The sequence below is a fragment of the Schistocerca piceifrons genome, chromosome 3 (assembly GCF_021461385.2).
Source record: "Schistocerca piceifrons isolate TAMUIC-IGC-003096 chromosome 3, iqSchPice1.1, whole genome shotgun sequence".
In the NCBI taxonomy this organism is placed as follows: domain Eukaryota; kingdom Metazoa; phylum Arthropoda; class Insecta; order Orthoptera; family Acrididae; genus Schistocerca; species Schistocerca piceifrons.
In genome coordinates, this window is record NC_060140.1 from 957,327,207 (window position 1) to 957,350,986 (window position 23,780).

The 23,780-nt window shown below is 38.5% G+C and overlaps 1 protein-coding gene across 1 annotated transcript in view; it reads left to right on the plus strand.

Moving 5' to 3' along the window:
- The window catches only part of LOC124789906 (ras-related protein Rab-34-like), a 102,060-nt gene that overhangs the window by 39,982 nt on the left and 38,298 nt on the right, over positions 1-23,780 (plus strand). Inside the window, exon 4 of the mRNA XM_047257424.1 lies at positions 18,135-18,199. Within this exon, the coding sequence (XP_047113380.1) occupies positions 18,135-18,199 (65 nt within the window). The remainder of the gene's footprint in view (positions 1-18,134; positions 18,200-23,780) is intronic.

Here is a 23,780-nt window from a genome sequence, read left to right on the forward strand (position 1 = left end):
TAGTTCAGCAGAAAATTGTATAAGAAATATGTTGAGATCGGCTGGCGACAATTTGAGTTGAGCTCCAGTTATGAGTTGTTCTTTCATAAGGCCTGCTGCTAGCTTCTTCAGACAGATGTGCCTTCGTGTAGTTTTCTGTGGCTTTGTAAATTAATTCCAGCCATGTTCAAAAAAGTGAAAAAATAGCCAAATGTCCACCTTTGTGTAATTCTTGGGATTGGGTTACAGGCATACATTTTATCTACGATGTAAACTCCACTTTTTGTCACATTGTAGTCAATTATTATTTCAGGTTTGTGTGTTTCTTCATCAACTATTACTGTGTCATTCATAGCAGACAGAAGTTGATAGCATTGTTGCTATGAGGAACTTATGAAACTAAGGCCTTATCCCTTCTGAAATCCAAACATTGCTCTTCCGATTTCTCTTGTTTTGTTTTGGACAAATTCTGGAGAATTTTCATGTCTGATCTTCCTTGTTGTTCCAGTAAAGGTGATTTCCTCTGCAACAAACGTTCAGAAAGGAGATAGCTTGTGTACCAGTTGTCAGTTTCCTATTAGAATTTTCTGCAGGCATAGGCACCACAAGTCTCTTCACTGTGCCCTCAGGAGCATTACATACTCAATATTGTCCTTCTGGTTGTATACCGTAATAAACCTCCAGAGTGCCGGCCGCGGTGGCCGTGCGGTTCTGGCGCTGCAGTCCGGAGCCGCGGGACTGCTACGGTCGCAGGTTCGAATCCTGCCTCGGGCATGGGTGTGTGTGATGTCCTTAGGTTAGTTAGGTTTAAGTAGTTCTAAGTTCTAGGGGACTTATGACCTAAGATGTTGAGTCCCATAGTGCTCAGAGCCATTTGAACCATTTTTGAAACCTCCAGAGTACTGCAGTAAACTGTTTTTGCATTACCAGGGTGTACACGACCCGGGACAACCGGGAGATCCGGGAAAAACCCAGAGATTTTTTCATCTGGGAAAAAACTGGGAAAAGCCCGGGAATTATTTAGAATTCCGGGAATTTTTCATTGTTTTAGTTTTCAGTTAAATTTTTGTAACTTTGACTGGTAAGAACCAATACTCTAACAAAGAATATTACAGTATCTTACTACTGCAGAATAATACTGCAGCAATAAAAAAACGAATGAGAGAAAAAGAAACAAAAATAAAATTTAAGTTGCAAAGGAAATTCACCATATACAACAACAAAACACAGTGCTCTTACAAGCGTCTGCCAACAGCAAAATGTGTCAAAGGCTTTAGGTAGACTATGCAATGTTTCATAACAACAAATTGCCTCCGATGGGCGTGACTTCACAACTTTACATTAGGGTCGTTTGAGCGGTTGCGAGCGAGCTTATCCGCATGTACAGTTGAGTCTCGTATGAGTAGTACCTTCTCCTGCTTCTGGCTACAGAAGTGTGGCAGTTTGCTTTATAAGCAATAGCAGCAAGCAGCCAGATGCTGTCCGGAAAAATTTTACTGGTGCGCCTAAGCTGCCAGATTCACGTATGCGCAACAGGCCCGGAACTAGGGGGTGGGGACAAGCCGGGTTATCTGCCCTGGGCGATAGTTTTAGGGGGGGGGGGGGGGGGACCAAATTCATATTATTGAGGAAAAAGACCTTGTTTCACAAAGCCCCTAGCACCCAGCGCACGTTGGTCTATCGGTTTCTCATATGATTTTGAACGCATCCCTGTTGGTTTTTGAACATTTTTGAACAAATTCTAAGTCGATTTCTGAAAGAATCATAAGTTGATTTTTGAATGCGTGCATAGTGTACGTGATGTCTCTGCCAGGGGAATCCCCGTCGCATCTAGAAATAAACTTTCCTGCAGACAAATGGGGACGGGTCTATATGAGCTGAGCGGAATAAAGCCGAACGGAGGAAACAGCGACTGCTGTTTATGTGGTTGACTGGGTTTGCAAATGATCAGCGTTGTTATAATTACTAGTGAATTCCATAGTGGGAAAAAAACGGCTAACAGGAATAACAGGCAACAAAGATCACGTATTGTCTCCTCCGTGTGTCCAAGAAAATGAAATTTTGACAGAAAATTTTTGGCCAGACTGCTACACTGCTAAGGGCCAGTTATACAGTCTCTGGCTAGCAGCCGCTAAAGTTCTATTCTGGGAGTAACATGGAAAACGCGTTGTACGAACACGTAATAACGCCCGACCGGATAACAAAACCAGTGACGAAATTAACCAGAGAATAAGTTTTGACACTGGCAGAAATAGTTACAGAATTAATGATAAGATTGTTTGTTAGAAAGAGGAAGGAGAATAAACGGGGACTCATACAAATTACAGGAGAATATGACGATTCGAAATTTATTAAAAAATTTAGTACTACTACTTCTCGATCTCATGCTTCAGAAGCTAGAGATTATGAATGAAATGTGAAACTATTTCCTAACACAAAACGTTTTGCTTGTAGTTGGCCTAATAGGCATTTGATATTGGTACTTCGTGAATTATGTTCCTTCGTGTTATAAAAATGACCATTTGTGCCAAAACAATCTCATTTATTTGGTGTGTGTAACAACTGCTGCAATATTGGGCAGGCCTATTTTGTTTTATATAGCAGTGACAAAATACACGTAATCAGATCAAGAAACCACACCAGTCTTGGGTACAATTTGCATTAACAGCTTTTCTAATATTAGACAGTGATATTTAGTTTTTTCATGTAGCAAAACGTTGACGAACTTTGATGAGGTAGTAGATTCTTTCCCAGAAAGGAAAGTACGCCATATAAAGCTGTGGCAAGATTACAGAGAAAAGAAGCTAGGACTTAACGATAGAAGAAACGTGTACAGTCTTGCATGTCTCTTGTCTTTACTCGTTTTATGTAGCTTATATTTAATTTTATGTCACACAAATCAGCAAGTTATTAGCTAATAGGCAGTAAAGACTGAAAATTTGCTGAAGAGTTCTTGTTCTGCCGATTAAAAATAATCCCAACCAGTATTAATTCCGAGAATTTTTTAAAGAGGAGCAGGTTGTCAATAAAGAGGAGCAGGATGTCAAACCGGCCGACTGGGAGCAGGAGAGGCACCACAGGACATTTTAATTTTCACTGGCCTGAATATAGATTGGTGGCACCCATTCCATTACAAAATATTACGTGTTTGAATTCCACAGAGCGAAATACAAGAGACGTGCGATGGAAGAATGCTGTGAGGAGAGGCGTGGCACTGCACTTTGCCACACTTAAGACCAAATAACACGTCTTACATTCCCTCGAATATATATGTTTTATACATCAGACTCTTCAGAAAGATGTTTGCTACAAAATGAAGATATTTTTGAAAAGTGGATTTTTAAATTTTTGGCGTCCTACCTCAAATGCTCAAGGGAGGGGGGAGCGCCACTACCTAATATCGCCCCGGTTCGGAAATATCCTAGATCCGCACCTGATTTACAGAGCAGTCTGAGTTGTAGTGGGAGGTGGTAGTGTCTATGTGACCCGTGTTTACGTTAAATGATTTTGCTGTTTCCTCTTCATTTATTGCTCTCACTTCAAATGAAAAGTGTCCTCTAATGTCTTGTTTCTTTTATGACATAATGTAAGATTTTTTAATGTTTTACACGTACGAACGTACAAACTTCCTGCGGCATCGTAGCTGCGCAAGCGCTGCGACACCTGTTATTTGGCGCGCTCTGGCAACTGCTGAAACGATTCTGTTTCTAACAGGTTGCGGGAAAATATTGCGAATGGTTGTTTGGAAAGCATCACTTTCAAAGTAAATATCCTTTTACGCAGGATGAACTCTGTGCGCGCGAATGTCCGATGAATTTCTTAAATCACAGAGCATTTGAGTCTCATTCAAAAATCAAATCTTTGAGGGCGACCATTTAGAATATTTTCAAGCCCAGATCAGACATTTATGTCGTTGTTAAAAAAATTTACTGTCACATTTTTGTGATGTATCTTTAAAGTGTAACACGCGCAAAAATGATCATTATGTGTTAAAGCTTAGCTTCTCTTGCAACTTATTAATCTTAGTGACCAATATTAAACGTTAAAGCTTTTCATTTCTTGTAGCAACACTGTGTATGTATGTATATTAATTTAAACCATTACCTTTTCCTATTAGTGTGTTCGCGCTACTTTACAGTGATGTTGCTATTGGCTGACTACATCACGTGTCCTATGATCTGAATATCCGCTGTCACCGGCTGGTGAGATCGCTTGACATTAGCTACAACTGGCTTACAAAAGCGCATCGCAATCTCAATTTCAGTCCTTCGGAAAGTAACATGCGGTGTTTGGTGGAATTCGAATTTATACTTTCGTAATACGAAAATATGCAGTGTACATGTTGCTGCACATCAGACATCTTTCTAAAACGTGTTTTTTCCACGAGTTTCATTTTCTAAAGTGCCGGGAAATTCTACGCTAGTGTATAAAACCACAACCATTTAAAGGATTGATAAGTTTTACAGTTTCGAGGAAAGGTATACTGTTACTTAACACGTAAAAAATGTATTTTCATCCGGTAGAAAGTGTATTTTTAACCGGGAAATCCGGAATTTTTTTTTCGTCTTCCACGTATACACACTGATTACACTGCGCAAATATTTTTATCCCATATTTAGCTGATTTATTGGGCATGTACTGAATCCATTCATAGCAGTCTCACACTTGTGGTGAATTCACTCAGCCTGTACAAACTTTGTCAGTTAGCAACAAAAGTTTCCAGTACGGTATGAACTGCATTTAGCTTACCAGTTGTTTTCCTGTCATTTCTTGTTTCCATCACATCAAACTGTGTACAGCATAGAAGAAACAAAAACCTCTTGTAACTCATGTAGCAATAATTATTAGCATTCCTGTTCCACCTGCTGCCAAGAGTTCCTCTACATTTCTTGTTCTAATCAAAAAAAGAAAAAGAAAAGCTAGGAGATGATAGTTCAGAGGGGGTGGAAACTGTTGGGTGGAGGTTATGGGGACACCATGTTACCATAGGTTGAGACTGGGACAATTACAGGAGCAGAGAATATGTTGTAAGGATAACTCCTATCCGCGCAGTTTGGAAAAGTTTGTGGTGGAAGGGAAGATCCAAATGGCTTGAGCAGTGAAGCAGCCATGAAATCGAATAAGTTATGTTCACCTACATGTTGCGCCACAGGGTGGTGTACTTTGGTCTTGGCCAAAGTTTGGCAGTGGCCGTTCATCCTTGTGGACAGCTAGTTAGCAGTCATAACAACATAAAAAGCTCTGCAGTGATTGCAGCAGAGCTGATAGATAATATGGCTGCTTGCACAGGTGCCCCAGCCCCTGATGGGGTATGATAAACCTGTGTCAGGACTGGAATAGAAAGTGCTGGGTGGGTGGGTTGGGCAGGTCTTTAACCTGGGTCTTCCACAGGGATACGACCCTTGTGGCAAGGGATTGGGATTGCGGAGTGGCATAGGGATGAACTAGGATGTTGGGGAGGTGGGGTGGGTGATGGAACACCACTTTCGGAGGGGTGGAAAGTATGTTGGGTATGATCTCCCTCATTTTGGGGCATGATGATAGGTAATCAAAGCCATGACAAAGAATATGGTGCAACTGATCCATTCTGGGGTGGTACAGGGTGAAGAAAGGGACACTGCTTTGTGGCTGGTTCTTGGAAATGGTGGGAGGATTGGGGGTAGGGGGGGGGGGGGGCGGAATTGGCACAGAAGATCTGTTTGCGGACTAGGTCCAGGGGATAATGTGTATCTTTGAAGGCCTTGGCGAGACCCTCAGCATACTGAGCTAGGAATTTCTTGTCACTGCAAGCACACAGTCCTTTGGTGGTCAGGCTTTATGGGAGGGATTTTTTGGTGTGAAATGGATGACAGCTGTTGGTGATTGGTGGGTGCAGATGGAACCATCAGAGAGGAGTAGGTGAACATCTTGAAAAGTGGCATGCTGGGTTGAGGAGAACCACTTGAAATGGATGGGAGAGAATGTGTTGAGGTTGTGAAGGAATGGAGATAGGGTATCTTGGCGCTGAGTCCAGGTCATGAAGATACCATAGGAAGGTTTCCTCTAGATGGCCCATAAACAGGTTGGCATAGGAAGGTGCCATGCGGGTGACCATGGCTGTGCCCCGGATTTGTTTGTGTACCTTCCCTTCAAAGCAGAAGTAGTTATGGGTTAGGATAAAGTTAGTAAACTGTGTGAGGAATGAGGCAGTTGGTTTGGAGTCAGGTAGTGTTCAATGGCAGTAAGGCCGTGGGTATTAAGGAGATTGTGTGTAACAAGGTGGCATCAACTGTGACGAGTACGGATGCAGGAGATAAAGGGGTGGGAATAGTGAAGGAAGTGGTTGGTGTCTTTCATGTGGGAGGCTAGATTACGGGCAATTGGTTGGAGGTGTTGTTCAGTGACAGCCGAAATTCTTTCAGTGAGGGCACAATAACCAGCCACAATGGGGATTGTTGGGTTTTTGGATTTTGGGGAGCATGTAGAAGGTGGGTGTACAGGGTGTCATAGGGATGAGGAGGGAAATGGATTCAGGGGAGATGTTCTGGGAAGGGCCTAAGGCTTTAAGCAGGGACTGGAGGTTGTGTTGGACTTCTGGGATGGGATCGCTCTGGCAGAGGTTGTAGAAGAGTCAGATAATTGGCGGGGGCCTTCTGCCAGTGGTCAGGCCACCTGTGAGAGCAGCCTTGTCATTTACCAGTTCTGCTGCAACTATTGCACTACTTTTCATATTGGTATGACTACCAGCCAGCTGTCTACCAGGATGAATGGCCACTGCCAAACTATGGTCGAGAGCAGAGTAGACCAGCCTGTGGCACAACATGTACCTGAACATGACATGCTTCATTTCAACAGCTGCTTCACTACCCTCCACCACCAGCTTTCCTGAACTGCGCAGATGGGAGTTATCCTTATAACACATTCTCAGCTCCCGTAACTATTCGGGCCTCAACTTATGGTAATATGCTGTCCCCACAACCTCCACCCAACAGTTTCCACCCTGTCTGTCCTGTCATCTCCTCCCCAATCTCATATCCCACCCTCTTTTTGTTGGCTGCCCTCTTCCAATGCACTCACCCATCTTGCCCATTCCTCTCCTTTCTCGCTCCCGTTTCCCACACCTCCCTGCCCCACAACCTCGTGATGCTGTTCCCATTGGCATTCCTGGTCCCTGCATACTCAGCCAGACATTTTTGTCTCTCTCCCCGCCCATACACTACTATCCCTTCCCCTTCTCTGCCCCATCGAGATTGCATCACGTGTGATAGTTGTATTCCAGCCTGAAATGCTGGAGGTGGCTGTCATGTGTACATGATGTGTACTTGCTTGTGTGTGTGAATGGTGCGTGTCTCTCTTTTACTGATGAAGACTGTGGCCAAAACCTCTACGTAAGTGTCTTTTAAGCATGACTGCTGCTTAACATGTCACCTTTGCAGTAAATAGCAATCTATCTTTTCCTACATACATAAGTACAGCAGATGGCACAGTGGTAGTATGAATCAAAATTATCATCTCATATTAGAATAAGGCATAGATCTACTGTTCCACATAATTGCATGTGCTTAAATTATTATCATAACATATAAGCCATGTCAGTATTCCACATTTTTAAGAAAAATTGTCTATAAAATTGTTTACAACATTATTAAAACATAATTTATACATAAACCTTTTTATATCATTTTAAATTTTTTTAAAAACATTTTATAAAAATTCTTAATAGTTCTTTACCAAATTTTCCTTTATAAAAAATCATGGCCAATTAACACCAACCTGTTACCACTTAAAAGTTCTCTATGTACAGCTAATGGTATCATATGCAGATTGGTTTTAATGCATCCATGCATAGCTCGATATCTACAGGTACAAACATGATATTTCATCAAGAATACATTCAAAGAATATGTACCAAGAATGGGGCTCTTTAATATCTGTGCTTTTGTTGTCAGTTATGATGTTTACATAAGCTGTGATTCTTGAAGTTTTTGAGTCGCAGTCTTCTTAAGGCACTGTCTGATACTACAAATCACCCAGTTGAAGTATTGAGCAGGAAAGACACGAATAACTGGCAGAAATCCAATTATTGAATGAGGCAATCTAAAACTTCATTCTAGCTGAGCATATAATCTGGAATGACAGTTGTACTGGGTTCTCAGATTTTGTTTGCCACCAATAGCTCTTTCTCAAACCGCCAGTTATGGTCTCAGGTGCACTGATTTTTAACACAAGATACACTGTTCAACAGAAATTCAGTAAATAGGTCATTCATCATGGGTTTCTCACATCTTTGTAGCAGTGTATTGCGTTATTGAATTGGACAGTGTATGACCTATAGTCAGTGACACCCTTAAAGCAACACAGAATGATATCAAAACCCTGTCTTCTTTTTCTTAATGCCACCATCTCAAAAAACATACCTTCTCCCACCAATTGTGATCTCAACATGGCGAATCCCCAATGGATTTATCATTTCTGTCCCCAAACCATTAATTTGTCAGTGTGCACCTTCAGTGCCTCCTTTTTGGCCAGGGTCACCCGAGCACCCGTATCTATCAACATTTTCATGCCTCTCTCTCTCTCACACACATTTTGCCTTCACAATCACATCTGCCACACTTCTGAACCCACAAAACTTAGCAGGGTTACCAGATCTTACTGAGTTTGTAAAAGGATGGCTGCTCTGGCCCCTCTGCATTTTCTCTGTGCCAGCCTTCCATTGCCTTCAAAACTTTGAAAACCCATCCCCAGCTATGGTTTGATCAACACCATGACCAGTGACAGTTAATACCAAAGTTACCAACTTCCTTACAGTGAGGGAACTCAGGTGCAAAATTGTATAGATTCGTGTTGGCATTATAAGGTACACATATCATATGTCATCGGAACAGGAATATTGACTAATAATACTGCTACTTTTCATACCTGTTATCACACATCACATTGAGACTTTGGAATACAACTTTTAGTGCATCAGCCCAAACTGCCTTTCTTACAGTAGATGTGAGCATCATCAGTATGCGGTAATGTTAGGAAATTGCTGAGAAATATTTGTAGGCTTAACATCGATATCTGTGGTTAGTATGCCATCCATGTGGTGCATTACACCTCTCCAGAAATCTTCCCTTTGGTTGTACGTTTTGCTCAGTTTCCTTAAAAACCCATTTTCTTTAGTTGGGAATTACATCAACATTTTTCTGTAAGCTGAATGTATAAGCACATGAAGACATCTTCAGTCCTTTGCCAGAAAGTGTCAGCAGCTTAGTAGCTTGAGGGCAGAATGCATATAATAAAGAAGAATATGGTACTGGAAAATGTAGAAGCTCAAAGCCAGGCATAGATAAAGAAGATAGAGTGTAGTGTTTTTTGTTTTTTTTTTTATTTTTCTTTACTGATTATTTTTATAATATTTTATACTCAATTGATATATTGTCTCCCATTGCAGGAGCCCATTTGGGACACGTCTCAGTTACATTGCAGAGCCAGCTCTGGGAGAAAGAAGGGCTGGGGGGGGGGTGAAGGGGGGGAGCAGTAGAGGGGGGGGGAGAGGGGGGGGGAGGGAGGGAGAGAGAGAGAACACATGCTTCTGCTTTGCAGTTACTCTTCTAATTGTTGAGCACTGAAGTGTCCTTTATATTTGGTTATATGCCATTGATTTGTTGTATCGGTGGTTGAGGTGGCCAATAAATACAATTATACATCTACAAAAAGGTAATACATTAATAAGTTTATTTAAACTATGTACACATAGTAATGGAGTTATACGTAACTTCCAGTGCCCATAGGTAATACTGTGGCCCTGAGTTATATAAGGTGAGCAATGTTCTTGGTAGAACCAAATAGTCTTGAATGCTAATACACTTACATAACTCTGAAAATTAGCAATGCATATGTGGTGTTGAGCTATGAGAGTGTATTATCCTCACTGCTGTTTTCCAAACTAATGTTGATAATCTATAGATGCACTGTATCTGGGGGACCTCTGAACTGCAGCTGCTTAAAAAGATGTGCCGGCTACTCGGAGTTGCGTGCAGTGAGATCATCTCAATTCATCCTCTGGTGACATGTAGGTTTGGTGCCACCCCTCAGCAAACTGCAAGTGATGGAAAGCAATCTCACCAAGAGACAGACTGTTGAGAGGTTCAAAAGTGCCGTCCCTAGCATAGCTGTAAGCAGCACGTCTGGTCCGGTCGAGGAAGATGCCGTCAATACCACAGGTTTATTGATGTATAATATTTAGTACCAAAGGCACATGTTCATTGTCTCGGCAACTGCTATATCTGTAAATCAGTTAATTAGTTAATATTATCAGATGTGGGAAGACAGGTAATCACCTTTCTTTGGCAAACTGCTTTCAAAATTACAGGAATCAATTTCGACTGTTAATATAAAAATGTTATTCAGACATCAATTGATATGGTAGTTGTAGCTTGTACAATAATGCAGACAATCGCCACATTGGACAGACTTCCACACTCCAGAGGAAGATTAGGATTTTTTTTTTTCCATATCTACAGTGAATTTATTATTGACAGAGCACAAGTTCAACCTGGCCAAAGTTGGCAAAGGAAAATCAGCTGATTTCTTTTTAATGAAAGCATTCCGACATTTTATTTCAAATTGCAGGCAACAGCAGCCAAATTTCCACATTTTGGATGAAATAATCCTCAGTGTCTTTAACAACCAGTTTCGTATCTTCAGTTGATGCAAAACCTGTTGTGACTTTTAGGAAGTATTTTACAGCCAGTGCACATCACTTCATTCATTCCAGCATTTACCTTAATGAATTTAGAGAAACCACAGAAAATAACTCTTTGTAGCTAGTAGATGTTTGAACTTCATTCCAGCATTTACCTTAATGAATTTAGAGAAACCACTGTTTTTACTCCATTGAAGAATATTTAAATTCATGAAATGTGTTATATAAATACTTACGTGTAAAGTGTATTATTGTAAGCTTAAATATGTATGCCTTGAAATTACTTTCAGCCTGTATATTTATAACTTGACTTGTCCAATGTCTTATGCATAAGCTGCTATGTAGACAACAGGACCAATAAAATACAATCTACAATCTACAAACTTCATTTGCCCCAAATATGAGTCCATTGTGCTATCTTCTGTACCACCTCACTGGGTTTCAGTATTTGAACATGTATCATAGTCATGAAGTTCTCACCAGTGAATGCTCCACATATTGCAGACAAACAGTGTTGAGTATCAGGAGGAAAAAAATTTGTGAACATTTCATGTTGAATGAATCTCACAAACAGCCCATCAACATGTTAATGAATTATTTCTCAAACATGCAAAATGTTACTACACAGGGAATGGATGCTTCTGGTTATGAAATCACTCAGATGGCAGACCTCTTGTGAAACTAAAATACACAAATGCAAAATATTAATAGAATTCCAAGATTTATTCAACTAAAAAGATTTTAGTTTTTTCAATGAATTCCATTAGAACTACTGACAGCCTTGGGAGAGCCAGTCCTGACAAAACTCTACCATCAGACGAGCAAGATGTATGAGACAGGCGAAATTCCCTCAGACTTCAAGAAGAATATAATAATTCCAATCCCAAAGAAAGCAGGTGTTGACAGATGTGAAAATTACCGAACTATCAGTTTAATAATTCACAGCTGCAAAATACTAATATGAATTCTTTACAGACGAATGGAAAAACTGGTAGAAGCCGACCTCGGGGAAGATCAGTTTGGATTCCGTAGAAATGTTGGAACACGTGAGGCAATACTGACCCTACGACTTATCTTAGAAGAAAGATTAAGGAAAGGCAAACCTATGTTTCTAGCATTTGTAGACTTAGAGAAAGCTTTTGACAATGTTGACTGGAATACTCTCTTTCAAATTCTGAAGGTGGCAGGGATAAAATACAGGGAGCGAAAGGCTATTTACAATTTGTACAAAAACCAGATGGCAGCTATAACAGCCGAGGGACATGAAAGGGAAGCGGTGGTTGGGAAGGGAGTGAGACAGGGCTGTTGCCTATCCCCGATGTTGTTCAATCTGTATATTGAGAAAGCAGTGAGGGGAAACAAAAGAAAAATTCGGAGTAGATATTAAAATCCATGGAGAAGAAATAAAAACTTTGAGGTTCGCCGATGACATTGTAATTGCGTCAGAGACAGCAAAGGACTTGGAAGAGCAGTTGAATGGAATGGACAGTGTCTTGAAAGGAGGATATAAGATAAACATCAACAAAGCAAAACGAGGATAATGTAATGTAGTCGAATTAAGTCGGGTGATGCTGAGGGAATTAGATTAGGAAATGAGACACTTAAAGTAGTAAAGGAGTTTTGCTATTTGCGGGGCAAAATAACTGGTGATGGTCGAAGTAGAGAGGATATAAAATGTAGGCTGGCAATGGCAAGGAAAGCGTTTCTGAAGAAGAGAAATTTGTTAACATCGCGTCTTGATTTAAGTGTCAGGAAGTTGTTTCTGAAAGTGTTTGTATGGAGTGTAGCCATGTATGGAAGTGAAACATGGACGATAAATAGTTTAGACAAGAAGAGAATGGAAGCTTTCGAAATGTGGTGCTACAGAAGAATGCTGAAGATTAGATGGGTAGATCACATAACTAATGAGGAGGTATTGAATAGAATTGGCGAGAAGAGGAGTTTGTGGCACAACTTGACTAAAAGAAAGGATCGGTTGGCAGGACATGTTCTGAGGCATCAAGGGATCACCAATTTAGTACCAGAGGGCAGTGTGGAGGGTAAAAATCGTAGAGGGTGACCAAGAGATGAATACAGTAAGCAGATTCAGAAGGATGTAGGCTGCAGTAGGTACTGGGAGATGAAGAATCTTGCACAGCATAGAGTGACATGGAGAGCTGCATCAAACCAGTCTCAGGACTGAAGACCACAACAACAACAACATAATCCATTATAAAGACACTTTAAAATTAAACTTTAAAATAAACATTGTTTATTACTGTCTTTGTGAAATTAACAAAAATTTATGGTGGATCAAAGATCATAGATGGCGACAAAGTAATATGTGCAGTACATAATCCAACACAAAATGTTCAGTCTCTGTGTTGTTTACTAAGGAGGCAGCTGTCTACAATAGGAAAGCCATCACAATTAAGTAAGTGTGAAGTATGGGAGATCTTGCACATGGAATGAAATTCTGATATTGACTATTCTAAACCCACCTCAAAGAGGCTCTAAAATCCCTAATGGTACAATATTGTGTCATCTGTAATTATAGCCATTAGTTTTTTTAAAAAAAAGTTGTTACTCATAAGGTGGCAAGAATAGAAACAAACTTTATGTGAAGTCTGGAAGGTAGTTGTGATGCTTGTAGTGAAACTGGACAGTGGACCAATGATGATGATGAGCGTTTGGCGTCATTGGCCGGGAGGCCCCTCGCGGGGCAGGTCCGGCCGCCATATCGCAGGTCTTATTACATTCGGCGCCACATTGGGCGACCTGCACGCCGGATGGGGATGAAATGATGATGAACACAACACAACACCCAGTCCCTGAGCGGAGAAAATCTCCGACCCAGCCGGGAATCGAACCCGGGCCCAGAGGACGGCAATCCGTCACGCTGACCACTCAGCTACTGGGGCGGACAGTGGACCAATAAACTTTAGTGATGTTGTTAGTGAAGCATTTATTTACGGGAAATTGTGAGGTTAAAGAATGACTGGCAGACACAATGATATGTTGTAACCAAAACTGACATCATTTCCATGGTTTACCAAGTAGAATTGATGCAGTTGATGCATAATGGTTACACACATATAATTAAACCAAGGCACATATTCAACCTACGTGTTATGAATAAGATTGATGGAATCTATATATGCAGTTTATGCAGTGCAGAAGTAGACTTGAATTGTTAATATTTTCACCCAGCTGACATAAATTGTACTTATATATATCACACATATCAAACATATTTTATCTGAGCATTGGTTAGTGCAGGTTTTCCTTTTGAAACATAGGTTACATTCTTGCTTTCATTTCTTGATTATAGACTGGTATTAAATGTGATGTTTAAGATTTTTGGTTTATCTAAAGACATTACGTTTATGATTTGTGAAATATGTATTCCTTTTTTAATTTCTGTATACACATTTACCGTATGTTACTCTTTTTTCTAAGGGTGTTGTGTAATCATTTGCTCCTAACTATATCTTCTATAAATTGTATTTAATAAAATACGTAGCAGAATAAATACGTAAATGTATTGGATGGTGCTTAAAACAGTATCTAATAAAATATGTAGTAAAATAAATATGTAAATGTATTGGATAGTGGTATGATAAAAAAAAAATAAAGCTATAATCAATCCAAAGATTGGTTCAAACACCACGGTGCTTTACCAGGCTTGGTCCTGATGGAATGCCATTGCCGTCTTCCAACTTTTGAACTGACTTGCTAATTCATTTATAGAGGGACCTACAGTTTAAGGTGGACCCCTGAGCAATAAAAATCTTAGTACTTACTAGGGGTCAACCTGTGACCATTGGATCTATAGTCTGGCACTTTGGAAATGGCCAAAATCCAGTACCAAGGGAGGAAAGGTACAGAGCTAGTTCTTTTTATTCACAGACAGAATAAAATATCAAGTGAGGACCCAATAAGTAAACACATATTCAGATAACTCTGAAAAAAAAAAAATCAGTGATAGCCACGGAAAAAAGATCAGGAAATGAATGTGAGGCCTACTCAGTAAAGTAGCATGGGAAGAATTGAGGAGGAAGATAAGTCACTATAATGACTCACACAGTATGTGAGTGTGCTTAGAGACTTGATAGCAAGAAAGGCACATCTCATCTCGTTTGCCTACAGTAGCCACTCAGAGCAGACATTGCAATTGGAAAACTACAAAATGTGAAGTCAATTTGATAATAAAGTTTCTGGTGGCAAAAATACCAAAATTTGCTCTGTATATGGATTTAACGTGTTGAGTAAAGGTGTTGTGTGTCAATGGTATCATCTTTTTGTGAGTGGAAGGATGAACGTTCATAAAAATGACAGAAGTGGCTATTCATCTGTAGTCATCAATTAACTGGCACAGCAGATTTATGAAAAAAAATTTTGAAAATCATTGTTTCACAGTCAGACCACTTTCTGCAGATTTATTGGGGTGTTTTTCAGGAGATCATTAAACAACTAGGGTGCCACAACTTCTGTGCACGTTGGGTTCCATAATTCCTTTTCTGGATTTTGCTTTTTGTCAGGATGCAGAAGGTGAAGGAATACTACAGAATCATTGTCAGTGATGAGACACAAGTTTCTTACGCTAATGTGGAGAATTTTGGCAGTCAATGATGTGGTCTCATACTGCCTTGTCCAACAACCCATAAAAAGCATAACAGACTTTATCAACTGGGAAAGTGGTGGCTAATGTTTGACAAATGCTTAAGTCTGAATTTTGGCCGTGCAGAGAAGTTTTAAGATTTTTCTAATAAATTTGCTTTAATTATTCCAGTATTTTACTTGTAGTCAAATATAGGCTACTTTTGGGTAGTCTGTGTAATATTTATGGACCAGAAATAATAGAAAAAAAATTCTGTTGAAAAAAGGCTGGAACTTAGGATTGCTAGCCAAGGAAGCCAAGATAACAGAAGCATTGACAACCCAATAAGTCTTCTGTATTAAATTTGCTGTATTAAATGTTCTCAGTGCATTTGTCAAATTAATTTTCTGTAAAAAGCCAACTTTTCGACAGTCAACACCATTTTCTTCAACAGGAAAGCAATGGACTGTTGAAGGAGTAATGGAATCATGTAGATGTAAATGATACAGTGGTGTCCACAGTAATGAGATATTACATTAAAATTAACAGTGAAATTGCAGCACATTTTTTTCCGTCACGATGTGTGATATGGGACTCCAATGAAGTCTCTTGATATCAACTGCCCACTTCAGCACATTGCTGAGTGTGTAATTTACATTTCCATAAAAGTTGTTGACACACATTCTAATTTTTGCAGCATCTTTGATAATTGTGTCCCAGTAGTTTGAAGTATCGGCCAAAATCCACCATGTCTCCTCTCAAAAGGTCTTATGCTTGTTCATAAGGCTTGCTTTAGCAGCAACAGATTTTTTCTGGATTTCTGTATTTTATGTGCCACTGATTTTTGGTACAGTGCCCATCTTGCCCAAAAGAGGCTGCACTGAGCCCTCTGATAGAAAGAGCTAAAAGTATGTAGGACGCAAACTTTCTTGGTGCCAAAATAAACCATCTAACCTCTGTGTTCAGAGGAAATGGCTATTGGGCACTAAAATAAACTCAGCTCTCTTTGGAAAACCCAAACCCATATTCAACCAGGTAACACATCAAGAACAGCACACTATGTTCCTCTCATTTTGCAGAGCAACATCTAATGAAATTAAGCAAATCATTGGATTACAACCATCTTTTGGCTATGTAATATCTGCTTTTGCCAGTGAAATCAGTGAAATAAACATAAAATCTTGTTTGAACAGACACATTCAGGTGCACGCTTTGAACTACTGGGATTCAGTCATCAAAGGGAAAGGAAGATTAGGGTTTAATCACAAGTTCAGGATGGGGAAGGAAATCAGCCTTGCCCTTTCAATGGAAGCATCCCAGCATTTGCCTGAGCAATTTTCCAAAATCATGGAATACCTAAATTTGGATGGCTGGATGCAGGTCTGAACCATCATCTTCTCAAATGCGAGTCCTGTGTACTAACCACTGCATCATCTCACTCGGTATCATCAAAGAGGTTGTGGAAATGAGAATGTGTGTCAACAGATTTAATAGAAATAGAATTTACACACTCAGCAGTCCATGGAAGAAGGCACTTATACCAAGAGACTGCATAGCAGTATGTCCCATATTAGACTTAATGATGGAAACGAAGATGCTGCAGACAATGTTTCAACATTGGCATCAGTATAATTTCTTATCACATACGGCATTAGTACATCATTTACATCCATGTGATTCTGTTAGTTTTCCCACAATAAGTTGCTTAGCTGACAAGGACAACGGCAAATACTGTGGAAAGTTCGGATCCTCATAGAAAATTAATGTGGCAGGTGCACTGATAACGTGTAATGCAACATTGATTTGGGGGGGGGGGGGGGGGGGGGGCGGGGGGACAATATGCAGAGAAGATGAGAGAATATTGAAAGGATCAGAACAAAAATAAGAGAGATAAACTGAAGTACAAACTCATCCTGGTTGGTCAGTGCAAAATGGGGTCGGAAAGGGTGGAGAATGCAGTATTTTGTATGAAAGTAAATTTAGTTATTCATAGTTATTGGTTCTGGAATCCATGTTGTCTAATGAGGAAAAATACATTCATCTAAAAAATTACTGTTCCGCTACATGTCAGAACACAGTAGTAAAGTAACAGCTGGATTACTATGGCTTTTTTTATTTCCCAAAAAAATATATACAGGATGCTGTAACATTTGTTATTAAAAATGTCCCATCTGCCTTCAAAGAGAAGATACCTGTTTTGGGAGCATTTATTTTGGTTAGAATGGTACAAATCTATGTATAGTATTACATTTGTCCTAAACACTTCTGCTAACCTATATAGTAGTCAGACGTAAATACAGCATGCAGTTGATGCAAATTGTTTGTTTCAATGTGGCACATGATTTGCAACTGCTTTACCTTAAATATCAATTAAGTTACAGATGTAATGAGCAATAGCACATATGTTATTTTGCCAGACTTTGAACTCACAGTAGGTCTCCATATGAAAATAAACCACTGTCAGCATTATAGGAGAAGCAAGTACTAAAAGAGAGGCACCTGTTTTGTTGTTGGCACACCTATAACCAGAGTACATTTGTAATGAGATGAAAACTTTGTATTTCAAAAGTAGTACAATACAAATAATTCTGTAGGTGATTGTTGTCAGTCCATACAAGTTGTTGTTGTTGTTGTTCTTCTTCTTCTTCTTCTTCTTCTCCTCCCCCTACACTCCCTCCTCTCATCCCCACTCCCCTGCCCCCCCCCCCCTCTCTCTCTCTCTCTCTCTCTCTCTCTCTCTCTCTCTCTCTCTCTCTCTGATATTTTCACATTTTAGATGCAACACCAGATGTGAATGCCAAAATGGGATCTTCATTTGGCTAGGAGAAAAGTGATGTGAACAATTTGCATACTGTGTAAAGTAAAAGACTAAATCTTTGTTTTAAATAATTTGTCTTTCAGTTGGGATACTGCTGGACAAGAAAGATTCAAAGCAATTGCGTCATCCTATTTTCGTGGTGCTCATGGTAAGAAATTTTTGGTGCAGTTCATCTAAAATGTGCATTGGTAGAATGATATATAAAATGCAGCCAACAAAGTTTTCAGTAATTTTTTTCTAATATGAAAATACACCATTAGAATTTATTTTTAGAAGTTTAATATCATAATTAATTCTTATATTGTGTAACATTCTGCCGGTTGATACCTTGATTTTCAATTGATGGAATGTGATAGTAGCCACGCTTCAAGTTTCACTGACTTAGTAAAGAAATGTGGTTTCCAATTGAATTTCTTTGAATCTACCAGAGACAATGGGCAATCAGCAACATGCATTGACAATGTTCTAACTAATTATGTATATGAAGATGTGTATAAATTTTGTCTAGATCTAGGTATTTCAGATCATTGTGCATTGTTCATTGAGCTGCCACAGACAGACAGGAATGTTTCAGTATGAGAACCCATATGAGCAGGAACTTAAGCAAAGAAAACTTTCTAACATTTAGTGAGAAGCTAAAAGAGAAAACATGGACTTTTGATTATTGTAACTCAAGTGACGAAAAGTTTGAGAAATTCCTAAATAGATTTCTTGGAGACTTTAATGAAGCATTTCTCCCTAGACTCAGCAGCAGTAAAATAACAAATACAGTAAAGTGGATTACCCAGGGCATAAAAATTTCCAGTGTAAGGAAAAGGCAACTGCACAGAGAACTAAAATATAATAAAGATATTGATTTCATTAAATATGTTAGATTCTATAAAACTATATGCAAAACAGTTGTCAAGGCAGCAAAACAACTGGCAAATAACAGGCTAATTTTAAATCATAAAAATAAGACAAAGGCTGTGTGGTCAGTCATTAAACCTGAGTTAGGTGTTAAAGCCTGTAACCAAGAAATTCCAAAAGTTGACATTGAAGGAAATACTATTGCAAATCCAACTCAAATACCAGAGTACTTTAATGAATTCTTTATAAATGTAGCAAAGTCTGATGTAGATGTAACAGATTATCACAACAAAGTAAATCCCTTTGGCCTAGGCGAAAACTGAAAACTTTACAAAATTCTCAAAAGTTTCTGTGGAGGATGTAGAAAATGCTATTCTAACATTAAAAAACAAAAAATCTGCAGGTTGGGATGACCCACCAAAGTTATTAAAGTGGTACACAATAGAATTGCAAACCCACTAGCTCAGATAATAAATCAATGTTTTGAAAGGGCTGTTTCCCAGAGGTAATGAAATATGCTGAAGTCAAACCCCTCTTCAAGAAGGTATCGAGAGAGATCATGGGAAATTATCGTCCTATCTCTATTCTCTCAATCCTATCTAAAATATTTGAAAAACTTGCTGTTTCACAAATCCAAAACTTCATTGCAAAATATTCTGTTGTTCTAAACAATCAATTTGGTTTTCAGCAGGGTAACAACACCATTGATGCAGTAAACAGTGTCGCTGAGAAAATAAGTACATCATTAGACAAGAGAAATAAGGTGGCAGGAATTTTCTGCAACCCCACAAAGGCATTTGATTCCATAAACCATGCATTGCTTGTTTACAAACTTGAGAAGTATGGCATTAGCGGCAGTGCCTTACAATGGCTTAACTCCTACCTGTCCAACAGAAAGCAAAGAGTTAGCATTTTCTCAAATGGCACATATTATTTTTCTGAGTGGAAAAAAAAATATCTCAGGGTGTTCCACAAGGCTCCATATTAGGCCCAGTCCTATTTCTCTTTTATGTTAATGACTTACCATTAAATATCAGCTCCCCATCAGTTCTGTTCGCAGATGATACTTCTGTCTTAGTTGAAGATTAGGACTCGGGAAAAATTCCCAAATCTGTGATCAATACCCTCAGTACTTTAGAAACTTGGTTTCAGCTAAATGGGTTGAATCTAAACATATCTAAGACTCACATGATGCAGTTCAGAACCAAACAATCAAAATGTGAGCAGATTAAGATTGAACACAAAAAACCAAGGTACAATAGAAGTTGACTCAGTCAAATTCTTAGGTTTAAATGTAGATAAAAATTTGAGGTGGCAGGCATGCATTGAATACCTGGCAAACAAACTGAGTAGCAAATATTGTCAACTGCAACTGACATGGACACACAAAAAGTAGCATATACAAGCTACTTCAAATCCATTACTAGGTATCGTACTTTTTTGGGGGGTAACTCAACAAACATAGTGTGGATACTAAAAATACAGAAAAAAATTGTATGAAATATGTTGCACTGCAAATCACAAAGAACCATGTTGACCATTATTTAGAAAACTTAAAATATTAACTCTGCCATCCTTATACATATATGAGATTATTATATTTTTGTACACCAGACATCAGTTATTTGAGGGAAACCATTTTGTCCATTCACATGATACCAGAAACAAAGAAAATTTTATGCTCCCCACCCACCGCCTCAGACTATATGCCCATGGAACTCAATACATGGGAATGAAAATTTGTAATAAATTAAAAGGAACAAGTTGATGCAGATGAATTTAGGTTCACTTAAAAGAAAGCTATATGAGGTACTGACACGGAAGTGTTATTACTCAGTGGATGAATTCATGCGTGACAAACTGGAAATTTGAGCTGGGTACAATGTGTTATCCTTATAGTGTCGTTATTTATTTTAGTGCTATTATTTATTAATGTAAAAATCATTGTAATTGTTTTATAAATTTTTGACATGTCTCCTGTTCGCAAACCAAATGGATTGCAAGTGTACACCATGAGATGAATAAAACACAATTCACAATGTGACATTTTCTCAAAAGACAAAGGTATTTTGTAATATCACACTAATGTCACCTTGCTGAAAACTATGATGGCAACATTTAAAGCCAGGATGTTTTAAACCACACAAAACTAACAGAAGACCCAGAACATATGTTGAGTCTGTAGTTGAGAATGACATACTGGCATACTAATGCCAACATTTCCATGACAGAAAAGGGGAAAATATAAAATTTCAAAATGAACTAGCTTTTTGAGTTGCAGGTAGACATGATGAAGAGACTGTTATAGATAAGCTTTCGGCCAAAAAAAAAAAAAAAAAAAAAAATGCATACACATTCACACAAGTAAGCTTACACACACACATGACCATTATCTCTGACCACATTGTTGACATTCCAAAATGGATTTTCCATTTTTTTAACTAGCATTTTGTGTGGGACTATCTACCAGTCAATTAGAATGATACTAAAAAGATTTAATCACAAAATTCAACACTCACAATTCCTGAATCCTCTCAGGTCTATGAGATAAAATAAGAATGTATGAATGGAAAGTAATACGAACTAGGAATTCCAGTGAAAATTACATTATAATTTTATTACACAACAGTCTCATTCACATTATATTTACATTAATATGCATGATAGACTAATTTTAGCACATTTATGACACTTTCTTGTGGGATATTTCCAGGTGTCAGCATCTCCATCGCATTGCTAGTCATATTGAATATTGTACCATAGGACAATATTGAGTGAATGTATAGAAGTACTCTAGCTGCTTGTTTTGCACATAGCACAGTGAGAGAGATTTCTAAGTGCAAAGCAGGCAGAACTGAGCTCTCTGTTTGACCTATACATATACTGGTGTCACCTCATAAATCAAAGTCGTTCTGTTGTATTGCACTTAAATGAAATACATATTTCTGTTGTCCACATCCAGAGAATCTTTTCATTGAATATGTGGAATATTATTTATGTAATGTAAAATATAACTGCATAGAAGTACTGTAACAATAACTATTTCTACTTTTCATCCATGAATGGAATAGAAAGAAGCCCTAATGTATCATACAATAAAAATGTCTTCTGCCATGCTCTTTATATTAATAATGATGCAGAATTATACAAACCATTGGCTCATTTCAAGCATGACAAGTAGGTTGAAGCTGGAACAATTCTGACAATAAACATTTTCATTTTTAAAAAATCTGTTTGTTACTGTACATTATTATGAAACCGTGGCATGTTCTTCGTATTAGTTTCAGAGGATGAATATTGCAATTTTTGGTTAATTTTTATTCATTGGAAGTAAGGCAAAGATAGATATATGTTGAAATGTAGTAGATAGATGAAAGGCTGACATGTATGGATGAGAGAATGAAGAACAGAAGAAGTGCCAAACACTCTGTCAGTAACTACAGACATGCACCAAATCCGTTAGAAGTGCTGATGTGCTAAGAGCAGAAATTCAGACTTCTCACAGACATAGAGGATATATTTTGCTCCAATTTTGAAGAATCCCATAGTTTGGTGGTGGTAGTTTTCATTTAAACATTCATAAAGCAAGATTTTTTAAAGTAAAAAAGAAAATTGTCTATTTGGCATTGAAAGTTGGTGGGTCTCTTCTTTATCCAGTTCTACCTCTTCTATTTCCCTTTTAATTTAAGGAATGATTATCCAGAAAAGAAATGAGCTACTCGATCTCACATTGCATTAAGAAGTATTTTGGCTATTCCATTCCTAGAAGCATTTAGACGGGCAATGTCAAAATAAACATTGCCTTTAGTCGTCTACAAGTCATTCAATCTCTTTATCACAAGAGTGCATTTGTGAAAGTTATATTAAAATATGCAGTCTCTTGTGCAAAAAAACAATTGCATACCTTCATTAACTAAACACATTTACTTCATTGCTTCCTCAGGATACTGTCAAAACAGTAATTTTTTCTCTGTATTTCCGAAGATCAGTTCTGCTGATCTACAAATACCATTTTTGTGAGGCACATCTATCATAATTCTGTATTTCAACACTTTACATTTATTTTAACTTACATGTGTTTAATAAACTGCACTTCTTTCAAAGATGGAGCAGTGAATCCAAGTAAGTTTTAATAAGACAAGAAAATCTCTTTTCCTTAACCTCAAAATAATCTCAACAAGTTATTAAATGAGGGGTCAAAGCTCCAATGTGAAGTCCAAGGCGTAATATTTAATATATACACAATGTAACTGGATAAATAAAAAATCTGCTCACCAAGTGGCGGCAAGAGAAAACACACGTCAGAAAACTAAGGAAATGCACAAGCTTTTGAAGGCAGTGGTCCCTCCTGGCAGAAGGGTCAAAGATTAAGGAAGAGGAGTGAAGGAAAATTGAAAAGGTCACCCACAACTCCAGGTGAAGGGAGACTTACTGGATGGGATGAGAAGGAAAGACTGATTGTTGAAGATCCACCAGATGAGATTTGAAAACCTGGGGCTTAACGGTGGAAAATAGTGTACAAAACACTGTCAAAGTTTAACAAGAGTGGAAAGCTAAGTGCATTACTCTCGGTAGAAATGTGAGGATGGGGAAACTACAGGTCAGAAAACAAAAGGTATAGAAAACTAAAACTGAGTGAGGAAAGAAATAGTTACTGAAAAGAAATGCTGAGACTGAAGAAATTAATGTAAATTAAAGCCATGTGGATGGCAAGAACCACATACATATTGAACCATCAGTTCCCACTGAGGATAATTATTCCTTTCTTTGCACCCTTTTAGTTTTCTATATCTTTCATTTTCTGACATGTCAATTTTTTGGTGCACCGGTCACCTCATATGTCTACCCCATATAATGCACTTAGCTTTCTGGTCCAATTA